This window comes from Triturus cristatus, chromosome 11 (genome assembly GCF_964204655.1).
Source record: "Triturus cristatus chromosome 11, aTriCri1.1, whole genome shotgun sequence".
Lineage (NCBI taxonomy): Eukaryota > Metazoa > Chordata > Amphibia > Caudata > Salamandridae > Triturus > Triturus cristatus.
In genome coordinates this window covers 166,776,770-166,799,323 of record NC_140594.1, presented here as the reverse complement: position 1 = coordinate 166,799,323, position 22,554 = coordinate 166,776,770, and the positions used below count along the sequence as shown (strand labels likewise).

The following is a 22,554-nucleotide window of genomic DNA, read 5'->3' as shown; positions in this document are numbered from 1 at the left end:
ATCAAGGGCCTTGTAGCCGGAGAAAGTCTCTGAGGACTGAAGCATATATTTTTCCACCCTCAAAGCCTCCTCCCCTGACCCATACACACTGCCAGTGCAGTCTGGGTGCCGGGGGGGACCCTAAAACTCTAAGTCAACATGGCACACATACCTGTGTTCCAAACCTACCAAAACACTGCCAGTGGCATTGGCCAGTCACCTCTCTTGCAGGCCTTACAGCCCTAAGGCAGGGCGCACTGTACCACGGGTGAGGGCACAGTGGCATGAGCCCTGGGCCCCTAACGGTACCTGTGCCATTAACCAGTATTGCAAGTGCAGTACAGCCATTTTTCCCCCATCTTATTATTAACCATAAACAACATGCTTCAATGAACATTGTACAATATATTCAGCAGTGGAGCAGCACATACATGATACATCATCATTCACAATGCACAGTTCCCCAAAATCTTGATTATTCCCCATGTGACCATGGATAATCTGAAATCACTTACACCCTGCTGAAAGGCTCCTCTCAAGCACTTGAAAGATCTCCCCTATAGGCCATCCATTATTATTGTGAGCACCCTCTACTTTGGTACACCGTTTGTTTCACCCTTTGACACCAAGTACAGCCATTTTAAACCATGGGCTGGGAGTTTGGCACCCAAACTCCACAGCTCTATGATGGCTTTACTGAAGGCTGAGAAGTTTGGTATCAAACTTCTCAGCCCATTAAACCAACACTGATGCCAGTGTTGGATTTAATACCAAATGCACTCTGAGGTCATCTTAGAGATGCCCCCTGAAAAACAACCTAACTTTAGTGTTTTGGCTGAGTGGCTGCTCGTTAGCTGCCACCCCCAGACATGTTACTGGACCCCTGGGTCGAGAGCCTCCCGCTCTCGGGGTCCTGAAACAAAGCACATCCCGGTCAGAGGCCTCCCCCAGGATGGGCAGGGTCCACGAAGGGAAGGCTTCAAAAGCTTGCCGCTTTTGTTAGCGGACCCTGCCTTTACTGCTCCCAGCAACTGGTCTGAGTTCAGTCTTTGAGGGTGTGACATCATTTCTTGCCCGAGTGTGTACAATAAATGCTTAACACTATCGACTGATAAAGTCTTACTGCTCGCCCACACTACCACAAATAGAGAGTAAGGTGTTATCTACTTTTACCTCTTTAAGCCTTTGGGGACTCTGTACACACCATACCTTACTTTGGTATAGCATATACAGAGCCTGCTTCCTACAGGAGCTTTATGTGCTGGTAGTGACATTAGCGCCGCCAATACATCTTTAAGATGGAAGGACCTTCAACTAATGGAAGTACATTTCTTAAATGCGCATACTTCGGGTTGGTCTTAGCTGCGTACATTGTTTGAAAATGGTCCACTCAGGTCTGTGGCTGTAATTATAATCAACACTGGTAGTGGCATTCTACCTGTCGTGAGTCACGATTCAACAGAAATCTTTAACATCCTTTGCCCTAACTGCAGCTACTAAGTCTTCCCACGTCTCTTCCCAAAAATCTTTGCCTGATGAAGTGCCGCTTTACACTCCTTCCTGGCGGTAACAATTTTTTGCCTATTTCCATTTTTTAAACTTTGTATAAGGCTACATCTGGAGTTCCTGCAACTGGAATTGAACCAGGTACAGTGGGTTTAGACCTTTTGGGTTTTGAGGACGCCTTTACTAATGAAGGCTTTAATGGAGCTAAAAAGACTTTCATGCGATGTAGCAATGGAATTATGATCTGTACTTGATGGCCCTACAGTGTTTAGTGTATCCAGGGCATTAGCCACCTGTTCATATATGTGGGCCATCACTTTTGGGTCCTTACAAACAGCTCCCCATTTTAGAGCCATCTTGTTATTTGAGATTGATAGGGCAAGCCCAGAGTTCGGAGAAGCAGTAGATTTTTCCTTACTTAGGGATAGGTGGAGATCATTGTGGTCACGGTCTTGCGCTCGACAACTATCATATCTATGAGGGATGGCCATAGCAGGAGGGACAGGAATATGTAATCGATACGGCTCTTTTCTGATACATGCTTGAAAGTGTGGGCACCACTAAGTTCCGAACGGGACTTACCGTTACAAGCCCTGAGACCAAAGTGAAGGGTTAGGCTCATCAGTTGGAGAGCAATGGTAGAGCATCTTGTAGTAGGGCCCAAATCTAGCTGAGGGACACCCCAAGCTGCATCTTTGTCTTCAGTAATTTTAGAGGGCTCAGGCTGAAGGGTTCAAAAGTGACATTGAGGTCTCCAGCAATGATCAGGCTGTCATTTTGTTGGAGGGAAACTTAGGATTTTTCTAGAATGCCCAGAGTATGAGATATTCTGTTTACCCCACTGGGCCTGATGTAAACGTTAAAAACATACCAAGGAGTTCGACCCCCAGCAAAGAACTGCCCCATAACATCTGGAGAATTTGTATCAAGCATCATAATGTGGAGAGCTTACGAATTTTTAAACCACACAATCAAGCCTCCAGCAGGCAGACCCCTTCCACCTGAAGATGCGGACAGAAAAAGGTGGCAAATCCAGACATGTACACTGGTCCACACATCATGTCTATTGGAACATGCAGATATCATACGTGTCAATGAAAGTCCCCAAGTCTGGATCTGCCAGCTTAGATTTAAGTCCGCCTAAGTTCCACAAAAGAATGTTCCAAATCCTTTGCTAACACCATGAATTGGGGGACAACAGAGAGTGGTCATGGTGTTGTGGTGGAATTGTGGTAACAGAAGTTGTCCTCCTGTGGGAAGATCCATGTAATGAAGCTGGAACCTCAGCAACTAGATTTTCCTGGTGAATGACCACGGGTGCCAGACAAAACAGGCTTTTGAGCAAAAATGGGCAAAGGGAAAGGGCACTGACGGTTGGTGGTCTTAGAGCGGGCCGCACTAGGCTTGGAGCTGGAATTTTTGGCAATGGCAAGAATGGGTTCTGGGTTCTGATCCTGTAGCCGTCAGTACTGAGCATCAAGAAGTGAAACAGTTACAGTGGGATTTTGAGTATGAATATGAGTCCTGCAATTCCAACACTACTATCCAGTCTCCCGGGTCTGGGGCAGCCAGGACTTGAGCGAGTGTGAGCATTTTGAATTTCTCTTTTTTGAGGAAGAAATTGAGAGGGTGAAGATCTAGGCCTCTGTCTTTCTTGGGCACCAGAAAGTAGTCGGAATAACAACCACACTTTCTTGCATCAGCATCCTCTCTATGGCTCCCTTGGCCAAGAGCACCCTAACTTCCTGACGGAGTAAGGAGAAATGGTCGTAGGTCAGCCTGTCGCAAGTAGGTGTCATGGGTGGAGGGAATGTTTCACAATCTCAAGAACCAAGCAGTCTGAAGTTATTGGCCTTCAATTGGTAGGTTATCACACATCCTGCCTCCCACTGGGTCCCCTGATGGTAAGAGGGCAAATTAAAGGGGTTTGGAGGCTGCAGCTGCCAGTGGGTGGTTTCTGGCCCGATCTCTAGCTGCCCGACGCACAGGGTTTGTGGGTACCGTGTCCTTGGCCACACAGAGGCTGGGAAGTTTGCGCGCCTTGGTGGCTGGGTGGGTAAGGATGTGGCTGGAGACCTCTTCTATGACCACGAAAGGAGAGAAAAATGGACTGGAGTTAGCAAGGGGCCATGGAAAGGCCCAAGGACCTGACTGTAGCCCTGCTATTCTTGAAGCGCACCAGCGCTGAATCCGCCTTATCTCCGAAAAGACGGGAGCCATCAAAGGGCATGTCCAGATGCAAGGGTTGGACATCGCCTGAAAAGCCAGTTGTTCTCTGGCAGGCTTGGCGCCAACAACGTGAATCCGCTCTGCCCAGCGAGTCGGTCATGTCCAGACCACATCGGATAATGAACTTGGCTGCATCTCTTCTGTCTGTAAAAGCTTGGGAAAGTAGGACCCGGTCCTCCTCCAGGACCATGAGCAGGATCTGTGCAAAAAAATCCCACACGCATGGGAGTAACAGCCCAAAAGGCACGAGGGGTTAACGGGCCACAGTGCCCAGCTGATGGTCGAAAACATTTTCTTCCCTAAGATGTCCAGCCTTTTGGACCCCTATCCGGTTAAGTGGTAGGGAAAGTGCAAGTATTTACACAAGAGGTGGAAGATTGGACCACCAGGGGTAGGGTGTTGCGTGAAGAAATTGGTGTCCCCTGGGGCAGGGCAGTGGGAAATCTTCCTGTTCACAGAAGCCCCTGTGCATTGTTTGGACCAAGTTCTAAGCAGGACATCCATGAGGGCTTAATTAAATGGGAGAAGCGGTTCTGAGGGGTCAGTCCCAGCTGAAGCACCTCTGTCACAGCGTTTGTCTTCACTGGCACAGAGGGTAGGATAAGGACCAGGACCTCAGTCACCCTTCTCACCACCATAACAAAAGAGACTCTCTCCTCCATAGCCACGGTAGGTTGGTCCTCAGTCTTTTTTTGTTGCTTTCTCTGAAAAGTACTTTCTTTTTCCTTTCAAATAGACAAAAGTGTGTGATTCTGTGGTGAACTTCAGCTATGTTAACACAAAATGTTTCCTTTTATGCACCAACTTGGTGGAAGTGCTTGGAAGAACATTTCGCACAGCATCCCCAGACAAAGGGGTATACTCTGTAGAGGCAGAAATACTCTATCTTTCAAGGAGATATAGGGCCCGCCTCTGTTCCTTGTTCTTCAAAGTTTTCGAAACATCTTACAATGCCTCAATGAGAAGGCTAAAGGGACACATTTAGACAATGAATGCACTGTAACCACAGCTCATTTGTGTAAATTCTTCTGTCCCGTAGGCTGAGCAAAATTTGAAGAGAGATCTCCTCTTTTTATCTGCCATGATGGCAGTTGGAAATCTTCTTTTGGGCCAGAAAATATCAAGCAAATAACCCCAAAAACCACTCCCAGTTGGCTGGAGCTGAAGCTAGGGATGATTGTAGTCCAGGGGGGATCAGGTATGAAAAATTAAAACTTAAAGTTGCAAAGACGAGCGCTCTTTCCAGGGACTACTTTACACACAAGGTACAGTGGAAATCTGAAATATGTTGGTCTCTAGGGGAAAGTAAAACTCAGCAGTTCTACATCAATGGCTGAAGTTTGCGTTGCTTCAAAATAGGTGGAGGTGCTACTGAACTAACACGGTCAGTCAGCCAGTTAGTCAAAGAAACCTTTATTTGGTTATTCATAACCATAAAGTTCACTTCATAAACAATTTGTACTTTTTTCACTGTATAAAATTTACTTTTTACAAAAGTTAAAAAGCTGTATAACTTACCATAAAATACTTTTCATTTACATTTGCATACTTGCCATTAATATAAAATCATTCGTCCCTAATTTTCTAATTAATTCACACCGTTCATTAGAGTTCATAAAACTGTCAATTTTTCACGTTTGAGTTCCTCTATTATTTTGCCAGTTCCTGGAGTAGCTCAGCTTTTCGGAAGAGGTCGCTCATTCGTAAAAATACATTTACCTCGCGACATATCAATGTATCTAACACTTTTGTTGTTCCTATGGCCATTTTAACATTATTTATTGGTATTTTAAAAGTACTGGGGATTCTCAGCCTCATGATGGGGAACAATTCAAGCATGTGAATCTATGAAAGAGTCAACATATGAAGAAGTGTATGCTTAACATCAAGGTGAGGTTAAGCTGTGAATCAGTCAAGCTTGTTTCTACCTACACCACCTATAGTCTAAAGCACAATGTTTTTCACCGAACATCCATTGCATCAACTAAGGTCTAGCTAATAAATGCCTTAAGCGGGATGACTAGCTCAGCTGCCGAATAGTATGTTCGAACTACAACTGAATCCTGAAAGGATAGCATCTGTGTGCCTAGTTTTTAAGTTACTGATAGCTTTACAACAGCTCAGTCCTGGGTAGCTGTCAGGGCCGGACTGACCATACCGGGCATCGGGCGTTTCCCCGATGGGCAGCCAGCGTGGGGGCCAGTTTTGGACCCCTGGGGGGCCGTTTGTTACCAGGGGCCAGTTTTGCAGCATAACTGCAATATCGGCCCCCTGTAAGAACAGCAGCAGTGGTGAGACAAGAGTGGTGCTTTCCACTAGCACCGTCAAACACCCCCACCCCTCCCCCCCCCACCAGCTGGGGCAGACCAAGCTGTTTGACAGGTTCCCAATCCAGCCGTGGTAGCTGTAAATATATATTGACAAGAACTGACAACACACCACTACCATACTTAGTCAAGCATCATGTGGAAATCCGTGAATATGCGCAATATTCTGATGAACAAAATGTACTTAAGGCTTTATCATACAATATCAAAATTTCCTTGATTTATACTAAGCCTGAAGTAAATACAGTGTGGCCTATACAATGGAAATAACTTATTGCAGCTAATTATGAAAAGCCCAGTGGTAAATGTTGAACACCCCAGTATTAAACCAAGCCCACTAACCTAGCTTTTAATGGGATATGGGAAATACATAATGTTTGACAAGTTATAAACGTATGTAAGAAAGAGAATTCATGCAATATATGATAAAGGCATGCACTAGCATTTGAACAGAATGAACACAACACCAGAGTGAAGAGATATGCATGTAGGATACTTTTGTTTATTTCAATTTTCATTGCTTTGGAGTTAACCCAGTGCCATAGCAAGAGTAAAAACAGCTCAGCTTTACCTTCGGACTCTTTTTAGGCCAGGACACCACAGGAATACCAGAAATAGCTAGACTCTGGTCATCCTCACTGTGTTCCTTCAGGACGGTCTGTTACAAGAGAAAACAGTTTTAGCACTGGAAAGTGTTTATTTAAAAATTGTGTTCAATCACTAACTAAGTCATTTTGTTTAGTACAGAAGACATTTCTGTAACTGAATCATACCATTGACAACAATGGTAATTTTCCAAGTTTTTTGGCAGGCACAACATACTCAGGTAGTGACTTAATTCCCCTTTAGGCCAACAGGTAACCCTACAGAGACTGAAATTCCACACCACAAAATTGACTAAAGAAAAAAAGTCAGGCACATCTGTTTCATCACAGCATTCAAACCCTGCCCTTCACCTCTGCTCATGGCTTTTAGATACACAGTCTGAAGTGTTTGCTTAGAAGATGAAATAAGCCACACAGAAGAGACCACCTAGGCTGCGGGTCATCAGGAAGGAGATCTAAAGACTACAAGAGATACCAGTCACCCTTACTCGTAGGTTTATTATTAGGCATTCACATAGGTTGAGAAGATCTAAAATGAATTGCAAAGAATTGTCTCAACAAGGAATATTATCAAATAAATCTGAAATGTCAAAGGAGCACGTTTATGTCCAATAATTGAAGGTCTTCACAAGAAAGCACCTTGCAGGTGTAAATCCAATACTCCTAATTAATTGTATGCAGTGGCAAATTTATGAAAGTGGGCCAACAGTAGTTATTTGAGGGGATCAGGCAATATTATACTGAGTACCTGTGGCGCAACAAGTGTGTGTCTATTGTTTGTACTCGCAGGGCACTTTGGTATTACTGAAGGGCAGCAGACGCCTGTGTATCCCCTTGTGTAATGTAGATCACACAAGATATGCATAAGCGCAATCATAATAGCGTGTTAGTTCATTTGCCTGAACCCATTATTACGCCGCTGCATATTACAGATGCAATTGCAAAGGAACCGTTTGTAAGCACAGAGAATAAGCACGACATAGAAGGTGGTGCAGATCAGTGTGCCCCCCAGGGCGACCCTTGGGAGAGGGTCATGTGTGTCTCAAGAAACCTGCCACTGTTTCTAACTGAAGCTGGCTTTCTGCCTGCAGTGAAAGGCAGACTGGTGACTTCAAACAGGCAGTCGGCCTTTTACTAATGCACTGTTCACGGTGTAAGTGCAACTTTGCACCTATCCAATAAACAGCGCATTTACTGTAACTGGGTCAGTGGGTGGGATCTGAGTGACACGACATACCCATACCTTTTTAGTTTAAGAAGTAGTATGTTACTTACCCTGTAAGCATCTATTAGTACCGTGAAGTGTTGAAGATTCATATGCTATGCACACTCTTGCCATCTAGTGTTGGGCTCAGATTCTGCAAGTTGCAGTTTCAGAGGAAATATGTTAGATATCATGTGTCACAGCCACTCCTCCTCGAGGTATTGTGCATATTAAAAGGCTCCTTTGTTAAATTCTAGTGTTTTCCCTGGTGTAAGGGAAGTGAGGATCTAGTCTTCTGAGTTAGCTGTAAGCTGTTGCACATACTGTATATTATTGTGTACTTATGCCGCCATTTATTACCTGTCAGTGAGGCAGGAGGGTGCATTTGAATCTTCAGCACTACACGCTACGAAGAGATGGTTACAGGGTAACATACTCTATTCATAGCAAGTGTTGGCTGCAGATACACATGCTATACATAGACTGTAAACCGGTACTCCTCTCACTGTGGCTTTAGACAGGAGATGGTGCCTTTGTCTGAAATAATGTTCTGAGAATCGTTTGTACCACTAAAGCTTGTTGGTAGGCTTGTACATCCAGACAATAGTGCTTGGTTAAGAGTTTGGGTTCGACTGCACATGTCTGCTAGTGGGATGTTATTTAAAAATGCCACTGATGTGGCTTTCTTCCTTATAGGATGTGCCCTTGGCATTGTTGGTAATGTTCGTTTCGCTTTGGTGTAACAAATTTGTATACATTTTACTATCCATTTTGCCATTCCGGCATTTGATATTGGATTACCCTTTCTGAGGTTTGAATACACAACAAATAAGTGTGTTTTTCTGAATTATTTTTGTTCTTTCTATATAGTACATGAAGTCACTTTTGGCATCTAATGTATGCAACACTCTTCTGCAACAGTTTCAGGTTTTGGAAAGAATACTGGAAAGTTTAATGTCTGATTTAGGTGGAAAGTTGATACGACCTTTGGCAGGAACTTGAGGTTTGTGCGTAATCAAAATCTGCCTTGGAAAACTTGGAAGTAAGGTTTTTCTATTGTGAGTGCATGTATTTCTCATACTCTGCGTAGTGATGTAACTGCAACAAGAAATGTTACATTCCATGTTAGAAACTGTATTTTGCATTTGTGCATTGGCTCAAAAGGTGTAAACATTAACAATGCTAAAGTTCCATGACGGTTCAGGGGATGTACATGGTGGAATTACTTTTTGAAGCTCTTCCATAAAAGCCTTTAGGACTGGAATACAAAAAAAGAGAGTGATGCTTCCTACTTTGGAAGGTAAGCAGCGATAGCTGCTAGATGTAGTCGTATAGATGTGTATGCTAAATGTGCTTTTTGCAGATGTAACAAATAGCATATTAGTTGTTTTTCTGTTTGTGAAGAAGGGTTTATTTAGTTCACAGCATAGTAGTGAACAAAACTTTTCCATTTGGTTGCATAGCACACCTTTGTTGATGGTCTTCGAGCTTCGTTGAGAATGTCCTTATATTCTGCCAGTAATTGAAGGTATCCAAATTCTAGGCTCTCCCCTGTTGTATGTTCCACCATTGTAGTGCCTGACGGCCCTTGGGTGAAACCAACACTAGAACCTCCATGTTGCTATCTGCTTGTGACCATTGTGATGCTAAGCACTCTTGAAGGGGCCTCATATGTAGTCTGGCATGTGGTACTATCGCATTGCAAGAATCCAGCTTGCCCGAATAGACACATCACCGCTTTGCCTATTAGGTGATGATGTGGCTGAAAAAGAGCCAGTCGGTTCTGGAGATTGAGAACGCTGTGAAAATTGGGGTATGCTTTCGCTGTTTCTGAATTGAGTATTGCTTCAAGGTACGGTTGTATTTGGAGCGGTTGCAGATGAGTATTTGTTAATTTATTGTGAATCCTAGTTTGTGCATAAGGTTGATTGTAGTCTGTGCATCGGGTAGAAATTATTGTTTGCTGGAACTTTTGATCAGTCAATCGTCTAGGTAAGGGAAGACATGTATGTTTTCCCTCCTTAGGTGTGCAGCTACTACTGCTAGACATTTGGTAAACACGCGCGGGGCTGTTACACCGAAGGGTTGTACCTTGAACTGATAGTGACGTCTACTTACCACAAACCGTAGGTAACGGCGGTGTGCCGGATGGATCAGGATATGAAAGTATGTGTCCTTCAGATCTAATGCAGTCATGAAGTCAACTTCCATAATGTCACCATATGAAAGTGTTCTGATAGGATGTATTGGTTTAGCAGACGCAAGTCTAGAATGTGGAGGAGAGTTTCGTCCTTTTTGGGGATTAGGACGTATAGGGAGTATACTCCTATCCTTGGTGTATGTGTGGAACTGGTTCTATAGCCCCTTTTTGTATTAGCACTTTTACTTCTTTTTTTAGCAGATGTAGGTGCTGTGGATTGAGTTTGTGTTTTCTTGGTGAGATGTTGGTTGGTTGTTTCTTGAGTTCTAGACTATATCCCTGTCTTACTATTTCCAAGACCCTTTGTTCTGTTGTTACTTTGGGCAACAGCTGATGGCATTGTTGTAGTCTTCCCATGACAGGGGATGTGTGATCAGGGGGAAAAGGTTGGCAAGCCACAGCTTTCTCGTTGTGGTTGGCTTTGTGGGCGTGTCACGACCTCTTCCTTCATAACCAGGTAGTAACCTCTTCCTGAGTGTTGGTGGTATTGGTGTTGCTGTTTCTTGTAGCTTGGGGTCTCTTGGGTGGGAGGTACCTCCCCTTTGCAAATGGCGAAAAGGCTGAATGTGACTGGTGGACTGCAAGGCTTCCATTGACTTTGGGGTTTCTGTGTTCTTTTTTATTTTCTCAAATTGACTATCTACCTATGGACCAAATAAGTGTTTGCTGCCAGATGGTACATTGAGAATGTGTTGTTGTACCTCAGGTTTGAACCCAGAAATGAGGAGCCATGCATGCCTACATAGCATAACAGAAAAGTTTATTCCTCTGACCGCAGTGTCTGCACTATCCAATGTGCATTGTATCGTTACATTTGAAAGTTGCTTTCCCTCTGCACCTAGGTCCTCCCCTCTTTCATCAATTCTTACTCTCCTTGTCAGGGGATGGAGTGTCCCCTTTGCCTTGTGATGCTGTGTTTTTGTTCTCTCCTTCCCTCCCTCCCCTTGGGGTGAGGACCTTTGACTTTAAAGGATCTTTAAAAATCTCTTTGGAGGCTTTTAGCATTGAGCCAATCATTGGTATGTATGTATTGTACAGCGCTCTCTGTTTTAGATAAACTTTACATTAAAATGTCTGTCTCCGGGGCGTGGCTTAGCGAGCCAGCATGGCGGACGTCTTTTAGATAGGCTCCGTCCAGCCCTGCATTAATCCTCCATTTATCCTGCTCCTCTGTCCCTAAAATCCCTCGCTTGTGGTGCCTGGAGGTGGTGTGGCGCTGCGACACCCGCCGATGGTGAGCTGGGGATCGCAGCGGTATTCTACGGCCGCGGCGGGGCCGGATCGACACTGAGGCCTGTGGGAGGTGAGTAAGCCGCGGTCTCGAGTGTAACTCGACCGGCGAACTCCGGAGCGACGGCTGAGAGGGCGGCCCCCGCTGGCGTCGCGAGGTGAGGTGCCTGGCTGGCGAGAGCTCCTGTGGGGCGGTCTTCACCCCCCCCCCCCATAGATCGGCGGTCGATCGGACCGCGGGCGGAGAGTTGGGGCCCAGAGAGGCGTTTACTGTGGCGGCCCTATCCTGATCGCCTTGGAGGAGGAGTTCCAGGGATCCTGGTCTGGCTTGGCGGCCAGAGGTGGTTCACCTACCTTGGACGAATCTGAGCCAGGCCTGGTACAGGGCTCCTGGGTTGAGGAGGCAGACGCACACATTGTGGCCAGTGAGTGGGCCTCTGTTCCTCCGCGTGGGGCCTCCGGTGGCTTCTGGTCTTTGAAGTGGAGCGCTCCTGATATCGGCAGCCAACTCGGGCTGCAGGGGTGATCCGGGTGACGTGGGGTGAGTGGAGGCGTCCCCCCGCGGGGCCAGAGTGTGCTTGACAGTGCTTGAATACCTGCCCCCACTCCACTCATTCTCTCCAGCTCTGTGTGGGGTTCGGCGGTACTATCGGACCGCGTGGGGGTACAGTGAGGCGACTGTGCTCTGTGGAGACGTTGGGGTCGGCGGGCGGCCCGGGGGTGTATCCTGCCCGTCCCTGGGGCCCTATGGGGGTGCCATTGAGGTTCCAGGCCTGTGAGATCCTGCGATATTGGGCCTTGGTGGGGCCCAGTGCGACGCCTTAGTCGAGCACGCATCGCCTGCGGGGTTTGCGGCGGGGCAACGACAGTCGCCCGCTGGGTTGCGTGGAGCGGTGCCACGTGGCACACAAGGTCTGGTGACACGCAGAGGGGGTGCCTAGACGGCCGCTTCGGCAGTGAGAACGCGCTGCGCGGACCGTCACTAGCCAGAGGGGTCGCCCCGGTGTCGCCCACGAGACCCAACTGGAGTGTGCGGAGATAGAACCTGCCTGTTGGGAGTAGGATCACTGTCATACACCTGGCTCAACATGACGAGGGACAAACATGGTGGGGGGCCCTCCAAGCAAAGCACGCTGGACAAGTTTGCTGGTCCTGGGGGCCCGGCAATGGCGGCCGGTGGATCACAGGTCACTGTCCCAGACAATGCTGCCCTCATGGCGGCAATCACTCAATCTAGAGATGCCCTTGACGCCAAGATACGGGCGGTGGGATCAGATCTTATGCTGTTGCGCCAAGACTTGCGGAATGCGGTGACACGCATCACTGAGACTGAGACTGAGTCGCGTATCTCTGGCGTGGAGGATGTGGTGGCGACCCTGCAACAGCGGGTCACATTTCTAGAGACTGCCCAGCGGGGCTTGGAGTCTACGGTGGAAGATGCAGAGGGTAGGGCACGCCGCAACAACCTCCGCCTTGTTGGTTTTCCGGAGGGGTGCGAATCTGGAAATATGGAGAGGTTCATCGCCCAGTGGCTGGAGGGATGGCTTCCACCCGACTCCCTTTCTAAATGTTTTGTGGTGGAGCGAGCGCATAGAGCCCTGATGCAGAAGCCTCCCCCGGGGGCTCGGCCGCAGCCAGTAATCGCGAAACTGCTTAAATATCATGATCGGGACGTGATTCTGAAACTGGCCAGGGACCAGGACTCCTTGCAATACAATAATGCGCGCATCCTGATATTCCCGGACTATACCAAACGGACCCAGCTACAGCGGCAGTCGTTCCTCGCGGCTAAGGCCCACCTGCGGGAACTTAAACTTCCATATGCGCTTGTCTACCCGGCCCGGCTGAGGGTGGTTTATCGCTCCCGCACATACTTTTTTGATTCCCCGGAGGAGGTTTTCCGTTGGACGGATGAGACAGTGCGGCTGCGCCCTCACTCCCCGCCTGGGAGAGAATCAGACTCCTCCTCGAGTGGTGTGGTCCGGAGGGCGCCTGGTGGTCGGGGGAGGGGGTCTCGTCGCTCCAGGTCCAGAAGACGGTCCAGATCTGGAAATACTCCGTTGCTGACAGACTCGGCTGTAGAACATGTGGCGCCAGCTGACTGATTAATGTCTTTATGTGTGTGCACACATTCCTGAGAAATGCTTGTAGGGGGCAGAGGAGCCCATCCAGGGCCGATAATCCTGTCGGGTATCTCAGACGGGGACAATGGACTGTAGTTCGGGGATCCATTGGCGGGTGAGGGGTGGTTCCCCCTGTTGGGGCATGCCTGCTCTGCCTGCCGCAACAGGTACTTCATTGTTTTCGAGGTACAGGGTGGGGGGGGGGGGGGGGGTTCGTTGGGTTGTTAAGGGGAATTGGTGTTGTTTTTCCATCACACGGTCCACTTGCAGGTAAGGGTTGCGCTGTGTGGCATGTCCTGGGCATGTGGGCCCTGCACGGCTTTGATGTTTTGGTATGGCTGCCACGGTGGGTAGATCTGTAGATTCTTTGGGGTCCCTGCGTATCCTAAGTTGGAATGTCAGGAGAGCACTAGACAAGATTAAGCGTGGCGCTATCCTTAAGCAGGCCAAACGCGCCAATGCTGATATCCTGATGTTACAAGAGACACACCTTATGGGGACTAGGATTCTCTGCTTTCAGCGCTTCGGCTTTACCCAGGTGTGCCATGCGGGCTTTGTGCGGGGCTCGAGGGGGGTAGCGGTCTTGATTCACAGACGAGTCCCCTATATCCACATCAGAACGTGGGGTGATGCGCAGGCAGATATCTTTTCCTGCAGGGTACATTGAGGGGTGAGTCCATGATTTTGGGTAGTGTCTATGCCCCGCCGCCGTTGTCCTGGGGTTTTGTGGAGAAACTTGTGACCGGGTGGACGGATGTCCCGGAGGGCCTAGCTGTGATTGGTGGGGACTGGAACGATGTGCTGGATGCTGCTGTTGACAGATGGAGGCCTGACGGGGCCCCGTTGGCGCGCGGCCCCACCAGGCTGTATTCCCTCGTGCTGGGCCAGAATTGGGATGATCCATGGCGTCGGTTGCATGGCATGACGCCGGGGTTTACTTACCTCTCGGCGATCCACGTCTTCTTCTCTCGCATTGATTACATCTTCGTGTCTCAAGGGGCTGCAAGCAGGGTGAAAGAGGCAGATATTCTCCCTCGAGGGCTGTCTGATCACTCGCCTGTAGCCATTACACTGCGTGCTGGTCTTACGCGGGGTCCTTTCCTGTGGCGCTTCTCTACATGGAATCTCCAAAAGGCAGAGTACAGGGAGCACATGGGCGAAGCCATAGACCGTTATTTGTCGCAAAATCTAGGCACAGTTTCGGCGGCGGTTTCCCTGTGGGAGGCGATGAAGCCCACACTACGGGGGGTTGACATCTCCTTTTGTGTGGCGGCTCGTAGGGCCCGCAGGGAATCTCTTGTTCGGGCAGAAGCAAACATATTGGACCTAGAAGCACGCAGCGGAGACGAGGGAGGAGGGAGGTTGGTCCACCGCCAGTTGGTGTTGGCGCAACAGGAATATTCGTCCCTGTTGCTAGAAGAGGCCAGACAGGCGTGGCTGGCTACCCACAGCAGGATATACCAGTGGGGAGACAAGTCGAGCAAGCTTTTGCATAGATTGTGTCAGGGGGAGACGGGATCTCTGGTCCTCCCGGGTGTGGTCGGTCCTGACAGCCAGCCGATGTCAGATCCGTCAGTCATTGCAGAAAGCTTTGCGGTCTATTATGCGGGCCTTTACGCTCCCCAAGAATGTCTATCAGCAGAAGCTATTGCCCGATTTCTGGACGATCTCCCGCCCAGGGCTCTGGTGGACGAGGTACGCGCCGACCTGGATGGCCCATTTTCGGCAGACGAGTTGAATTCGGCTCTTCAGGAGCTTCTGCCCGGCAAGGCGCCAGGTCCCAATGGCTTCCCGAATGAATTCTTCAAACGCTATTTCCGGCAGCTGGGTCCCCATTATTGCAGGGCAGTGGAGGAGGCGAGGGAGGCCGGCCGCTTGCCCAGGGATTGGCGACATGCGGAGGTGGTGGTCTTTCACAAGCCTGGTAGGCCCCCGGAACACCATGCCTCCTACCGTCCCGTTTCTCTTCTCAACGTCGAGGCTAAAGTTCTGGCCAAGGCGCTTGCTAACCGTCTTCATCCCCACATCTCAACTATTGTTCATCCGGACCAGGCGGGGTTCATGCCTCAGCGGGCAACCCGTCACAATATTCGCAGGGCCCATGCGGCGATAGCTGCAGCTGAGAGTTTGGGGGTGCGAGCGGCTCTATTACTAGCTGATATGGATCGAGCTTTCGATTCATTGAGCTGGGAGTATCTATTCGCCCTCTTACGCCGGCTGAATTTAGGGCCCCGTTTTCTTTCCTATTTAACGCTACTATATACGGACATAACAGCGTCAGTACGCGTGGCGGGTTCGGTCTCCTCGGTCTTTTCCATTGGTCGGGGCACCAGGCAGGGGTGCCCCCTATCGCCTTACCTGTTTGCCTTGGCAATGGAGCCCCTAGCTGCATGGGTTCACATAGATACGCAGGTGTCAGGGCTTGAATGGGCGAACGGACTGTCGGATCGCATTGCCCTCTACGCGGACGATGTATTATTCTTTCTTACTCAATTGGATAGGACTGGCCCGCGGTTGCTGCGCATTATGCAGGTGTTTGGGGAGACTACAGGTCTATATATGAATGAGCGTAAATCTACGTTGTGGGTCCTGGGTGGAGGGGCCGACCCGGGTGCGTGGGCTTCCGCGGTGCAGGTGGTGCGTGGAGGGCTGCAGTACTTGGGGGTGTTTTTATTGGATGTGAGGTTGGTCTCCTGGGAGAGGAACCTGGTGCCGGTGTGGAACAGAGTGCGTGAGGATCTTCGGGTTTGGTCCCACATGCCCCTATCCATATATGGCCGGTCGGCCATATTCAAAATGGTCTCACTTCCTCGCCTGCTGTATCAGCTGCAAAATCATCCGTATCCCATCCCCTCGGGTTGGTTCCGCCAGGTCAACGCGGCCTTGAGTCGGTTTCTTTGGGGTGGGGGTGTTGTTAGGGTGGCTCTCCGCACCTGCTTTAAATCCACGTATTGTGGGGGACTTGCGACCTCAGACATTATCTCGTATTAGTGTTAGTTCTCAACGAATGGTGGTATGGCGACAGGTCAGACCCACCATATGCCTTGGAGCGCCGGTTGATGGGAGACCACTCACTACACACGCTTCTCTATTCCGCGCCTCTGCGGCGTTCCTTGCCGAACGTGACACAGTTAGTGTTTCAGGTTTGGAGACAGGCGTTGCGGAGGATGGGCTGGTGGAATCGCCTGACGGGCGAGACGCCGCTTTGGCAAAATGGGCGCCTGCCGCAGTTGGCGGCTTTGCCGGGCTTTCATGACTGGGATGTGATTGGGATCTCTACTCTGGGTGATGTCATGAGGGGACCCATCCTGAAGTCGTTTCAGGACCTGCAAAACGAGTTTCATATGCCGTGTACACAATTCTTTAAATACCTGCAGTTCCGGCATGCTCTGGCTCCTAGCTTGGTGGGTCTGGAGGAATTGGCGGACTTCAGTCCGGTGGAGGCGAAAATTTTCATAGGGGATCTTCGGGACCATAAGATATAGAGGATCTACCAGTCTCTGGTAACGCACTGCTCCCCATCATTACAGCGTCTCCGCGTGGCATGGGAGGAGGATGTGGGCACGCTTGAGGAGGAGGATTGGGTGGAGGCTTCGGCTTTCCCACGTGGAGTGGCCATTGCGGTGAGCCTTCATCTCATTCAATTTAAATACCTGCATAGGGTGTACTTTACTAGGGTCAGACTGTACAGGGCGGGTCTGGTGGCATTCCCGAATTGCCTTCGCTGCTTGCATGATGAGGAGACTCTACTACATACCATATGGGATTGTACTGCGTTGTCTCGGTTCTGGCGGGGTGTGCTGGCGTGCCTCTCGGAGGTCCTAGGCTGGGATCTCCCTCGATCTTCTAAATTAGTACTCCTGAACGTTATGGATGATATAGGGGGCAATGTTTACAAGCGCCATTTGATGCTCCTGGGTTTTACCATTGCGAAACGTGACATTGCAAGGACTTGGAAGGCGACGGCCGCACCCTCTGTTTCAGTGTGGAAAGCAGGATTGGATTTCTGTATGGGCCTGGAGGCCCCCATTTTTCTAGCACGAGGTTGCCCGCGCAAGCACTATAAAATCTGGAAGCGCTGGGCGGACTACAGGGGATTGGATTTAGAACCCATTCCAGAATAGGATCTGTATGGCTTGCGGTGTTTTCTTCGTTTGTCTGGGGGCGTTGGTGACATGGTGTAGATTGGGCATGTCTCATGGCGAGCGTAGAGCTGTAGTTTGGACCATACCTGCTGATGTTGTTGGGCTGGTGGTGCGATGGGGTGTGGGGTGGTGGGGAGGGGTTTGGGGGGGGTTTGTTCAATTGGGCCGTATTTTATATGCATGGCCCTTCTGTATTCTTCTTTTGTTATTATATGGAAAAACGGTCAATGTCAAGATGTGATTCATTGATGCTACGGATGACTCTGGGGTACAGAGCTCCGCTGATTGTACGTTTGACTAATAAAATTTGTTCACAAAAAAAAAATGTCTGTCTCCTCCTCTGTTGTATGCATTTGCAGATTATGATATTCAGCCGCTCTCTGCACCACACTGTGGTAGGTCAATGTATCAACAGGTGGTGATGCCATACTCTGTATTGGTGGCTCTGTGTCTGCATCTGGCAGCATGACATCATAGTCATCCCATGGATCTGGGCTATGCTGTGTATCCCTTTGTAAATCTGAATACTCATTTTCTTGCTCATGCTCCGAGTTTTCCTCTTCTCTCCCATATTCTTGTGTTGGGACAGAGGTTGACTAATGGGCATGGGACTTGTGGCCCTATGCTCTATTGCTACCCGTTTAGTTGTGGCTGTGTGTCATTTAATAATTGCCTTTGCCTTTTGTTTGCCTCTTTGAGTTTTGTTTTCATAATTCTTTGCAAACCTTCAAAAACATTTCCCTCTTCTTCTGTTTGAGGTTGTTTTTGTAATGTATTTGCCATCTTATTTGGCATCTTTAACGATGTTGCAGAGGAAGATGTCTATCTTTGTAGTTGTCTGCAAGATTTTTTTCAATGTCGAACAGTGTTCCTTGTCTTGTGTCCATCTACATCGGTGAGGAATGTGTCAATTGCAATCGATGTCTCAACTCCAGATGTTTGTCCGATGCTGAGGTCTTGTGTTAGTGTTTAGTTGGCATTAGGTCGATGCTGGTTTCAGCACAGATGTTTGCCTCATGTCTGTTCCCTCTCTTTTGTCCTCTTTATCCGGTGGGTATTGAGTACATTGTTGTTCCTTCTCGGCTCCAAGGTTTGCTCTTGGTGTTGACCAGAGCCGCAGCTCTGTCTCATACCTTGGAGTGGAGGGGGAGGCTGGTGTAAGATTTTCTTCCTTTGGGGTGGAGAGACAGTACTCAGTGCCCATGGCGTGGTTTTGTTTTCGGACCCTTCTCTGGAAGCAAAGTCTGCAGCACATCGTCACCAACCTACATGTTCAACGGCATCCTCACTATCTTCATCGGAAGCTATGTTGTGGGGGCTTGAGATGACACATCCCTGCTGAACTAGTGCTTCGACGTCTATCTGACCGTCGTCGTGTGATTCGTTGTGGGAGAATTCCGCGTCGGCTTCCATCTCCATTGTGTGGGCGAGTCATCGAGCTCTTCTACTTCATAGGGTCTGTCTTTTTGTTCTTAAAGCGGTTACACACCGCCCTTTGCTGCTCTTTCTTGTTACGGCAACAAACACAGGTTACAGACCTTGTATGTATCAGAATACGCAGTTACACACTGCCCTTTCCTGCTCTTTCTTGTTACGGCAACAAACACAGGTTACAGACCTTGTATGTATCAGAATATGCGTAGTTCACCCTGCACCAAGGGCATCTCCTGAATAGGCCTTCTTCTTCGCCTCAATCCTCGGGAGACTAACATTGTCGACGGGTGTGGCTGCGAACGATGTGAAATTTGTCTTTTCCAGTTTGTTTAACACATGGATCCAAGATGTGTTGGTCTTCATCCTCGATCGCTGATTTATCTTTGTCCGTAGGCTGTATTGGCATCAAAACTGTAGAGCTCCGACGCAGTCCGTCCGAGCGCGATGGTGGGAAAAAACTATCAAACGAAGGAGCAGTTGAACATATGCAATAACTTGAGGAGGAGTGGATTTGACGCCTGACACTGACCATAAAGACTTTCCTTGAGAACAACACTACATGGCAGGAGTGTGCATAGCATGTGTATCTGCAGTCAGCACATGCTACAAATATACACTTTCCCTACTTTTTGTGAGAAGACAACTGTCCCGGGACAATTAATTCTGATAGTTTAAATGCTTCAGCTAAAGTGTAAGGCAGGGAGTTTCAAATGCTGTGAAACAGAGCGAGGGGCGGAACAGCTGACAGCCTGCTTGCCTAAAAGAAATGTAAAATGTACACAACTGGTTAATCTGCAAATCTTGGAACCGGTATGGTCTTTAATTGATGGAGCTACTTGAAGGTTACTGATGACACAGATTTATTCTTTTTGAGTGGTATTACAAGGGATTTACCAGTTGAGCTTTTTGCGCATTTTGTAGCAGCCTATCTTATACTGTATGTAATGCGAGTTTAAAATCATGATTTCCATATTCACCTTGCTTTTCTGTCACAGGCTGGGATTTTGTAGCACTAAACAAACACAAGTCACTATTCTCTACTGCACCAACCAGTATTCAATTCTGTGGCTTTCAGGTTACAAACACAGACATCTGCGGTGCAATAATAGAGGTTTCATAATGTACGATTTCCCACAGATTAACTTAATTTGCAGTCATTTTTCATTCCATGTATATTATTTTATATGTCGTTACCTGAAGGTGAAATACCCCAAAAAGTTACAGACCATTTTGTTTTATTAGACACGCTTTTGACCCTGTTCCCACATGCGCTCACCCCGCTCCCACCTCATGCAACAGCATAGTTCCAATACTTTTTTTTAATGCACTATGACTGCTGAATATGGTGCACTTTCCCATTCATCAAGGCGCCACTGCAAAAAACAGGACAGGGAGCCCTCTCTGTAATATACCCCCAGAACTCTTTCAGTCACTCCTTCGGGTAGTGCATCAGAGAGCTACAGACAGGGGATGGGAAATCTTCTGAAGGAGGAGGGCTATTAGTAGTAGATCAGAAAGGAAGGCTGGGAATAATAGATGAGATACCTGCAGACAAAGGAGCAGAAAGGAGAGTTGGGAATATTGGATGGGGAGCTGATGAAAGAGGAGGACTATCGGTAGTGAAGGTGAAAGGAGAGTCTGGAATAGTGGAGGAAGAAGCCCTTAGTAGTACGGATGAGTGCTAATCGTTATGAAAGGCAGGGTTTCTGGTATAAAAGATAAAGACTGGTTGTAAAAAGGACAGCTAGCAGGGTTTGCTGGGAAAGGTATAGTCAGTGGACTGGAGGGTGTGCTTAAGAGTTAAGGGGAGAGTTTCTGGATAATGGCTGGTTAATCAATGGATGGATTGTTGTAGGATGGCTGTATGATTATGTGATGGATGGGTATGGGGACTGGTGGAAAAATTGATTAATTAATGGTCAGGGGATACATGGACGGATGGTGATGGAATGATTGGATGATGAATGGATAGATGCTATCGGGTGGATGAATGTATGCTATGTAAAGGGAGGCTATGGTATGATAGTTATAGGGCTTAAAGATAGGTATGGGGTGGACGATGGATGGATATGGAATGGGTGGTTTGGGATTTATGAATGGGTGTGGGTGATTATGGGAAGAATGGCTAGATGAGAGGATAGTGGGTTGACAGGGAGAGACATGGGATGGATATGTATGTATGGATGAATGAATGAATATGAAAGGGAAAATGGAGTAGATGAATGGCTAAGTGATCGAATGGACAGATAGAAGACTGTATGGATGAGTATTAGGAAGATGAATGGATGAATGAATTGATGGTTAGATAAAGAGGAGAGGAATGTTGGACAGAAAGACTGATATGGAAGGGATGGGTATGAGTGGGTGGATGGATTATATCATTGGTTGTTGACCTGAGGTCCGGGGACCCCTGGGGATCCACAAAGCCTACTGAGGGGGTCCACGACTGCTCAGAAAATCAAATAATATTAACGGATTAATACCGTGTATATAAAGAAGCAAAATGTAAAATTGCACATTTCAAAATGTAAATGTGAAGGAATTTGAAATTGGAGGCTAAAAATTAAGTTAGTATTCTCAGATTCATTTATGAGAGTGGTGCAAGTTCATCAAACAGAATATAGTATGGACGATTAGGAGCCTCTACTAAATTCACAAAAACTCCCACCTTCCCATTAAAATTAACATTTTGATTTTTATTGTGATTTACATAAAATAGGCTAACATTTGTGCATTCTTTTGGTGAATGGCTGTTTCTATATTTTTGGGTGTATTGAGGGTCAAATCACCGAAAAACCTTATGAGTCCCAGGCTTCCAGTAATTACTCCGTTACCCAGATTTCAATAATGATTTTGGGGGGTTCCTGGATTCCAGTACTGATTAAGTGGGGGTCCTCAGAAGTCAAAGGTTAAGAACCACTGGATTAGGTGATGATAGCTGGGGTTGAGGGATGGAAAATGGATGGGTATGGATGAATTCAAGATTGGTATTTATGTGTGAATATGGATGGATGGGTAGCTGGAGATTGAAGGAGTGGGTGCACAGTTCCTGTCATTTGTCTAACAATTACGTTTTAGGTACAATTTCTCTTGTCATGCAGCATGGCTCATTTAAAAGTATGCAGGGACCTCTCACAAAACACATTATTTTGATCATCAGTTTAAGGACCATGTCTTCAAACACAGCCAGTGGATCTAGTAGACAGGATGGAGGCTGGGAAGCCCTGCCTTTACCCAAGAGTTGGTCCCGAAGAGGATTGGGCCAGGCGTTGCACTCTCCCACCACAAACCAACTTTGTCTCTCTTATTGCCACCGATTGCTCGTCTGCCTTCACACAACAGTTTCTGACTGTATACTTGGTTGACTCTGTCCTTCTTACCTTGTCCCACAAATTAATCTCTCTCGCTCTCTTTCTCTCACTACCTCCCATCTGTACCCCTATCTTTCTACCTTCTTTCTCCTCCAGGCTCTCTGTGGCTCCTATCTCGGTCTGCATCTCACACCACACACAGGCACAAGCTATGTTGATGCCTATCTCTCACGAGCACCTGTTTTCCTAACTATTTGTCTT

General features: G+C 47.9%; 1 protein-coding gene across 6 annotated transcripts in view; it reads right to left on the bottom strand.

Annotated features, from left to right (window-relative positions):
• KDM2B (lysine demethylase 2B) overlaps positions 1-22,554 on the bottom strand; it is a 759,008-nt gene that overhangs the window by 333,175 nt on the left and 403,279 nt on the right. For all 6 annotated transcript variants that reach the window (XM_085636000.1, XM_085636002.1, XM_085636001.1 and 3 more), the window contains exon 12: positions 6,613-6,699. In XM_085636000.1, the coding sequence (XP_085492126.1) occupies positions 6,613-6,699 (87 nt within the window). The remainder of the gene's footprint in view (positions 1-6,612; positions 6,700-22,554) is intronic.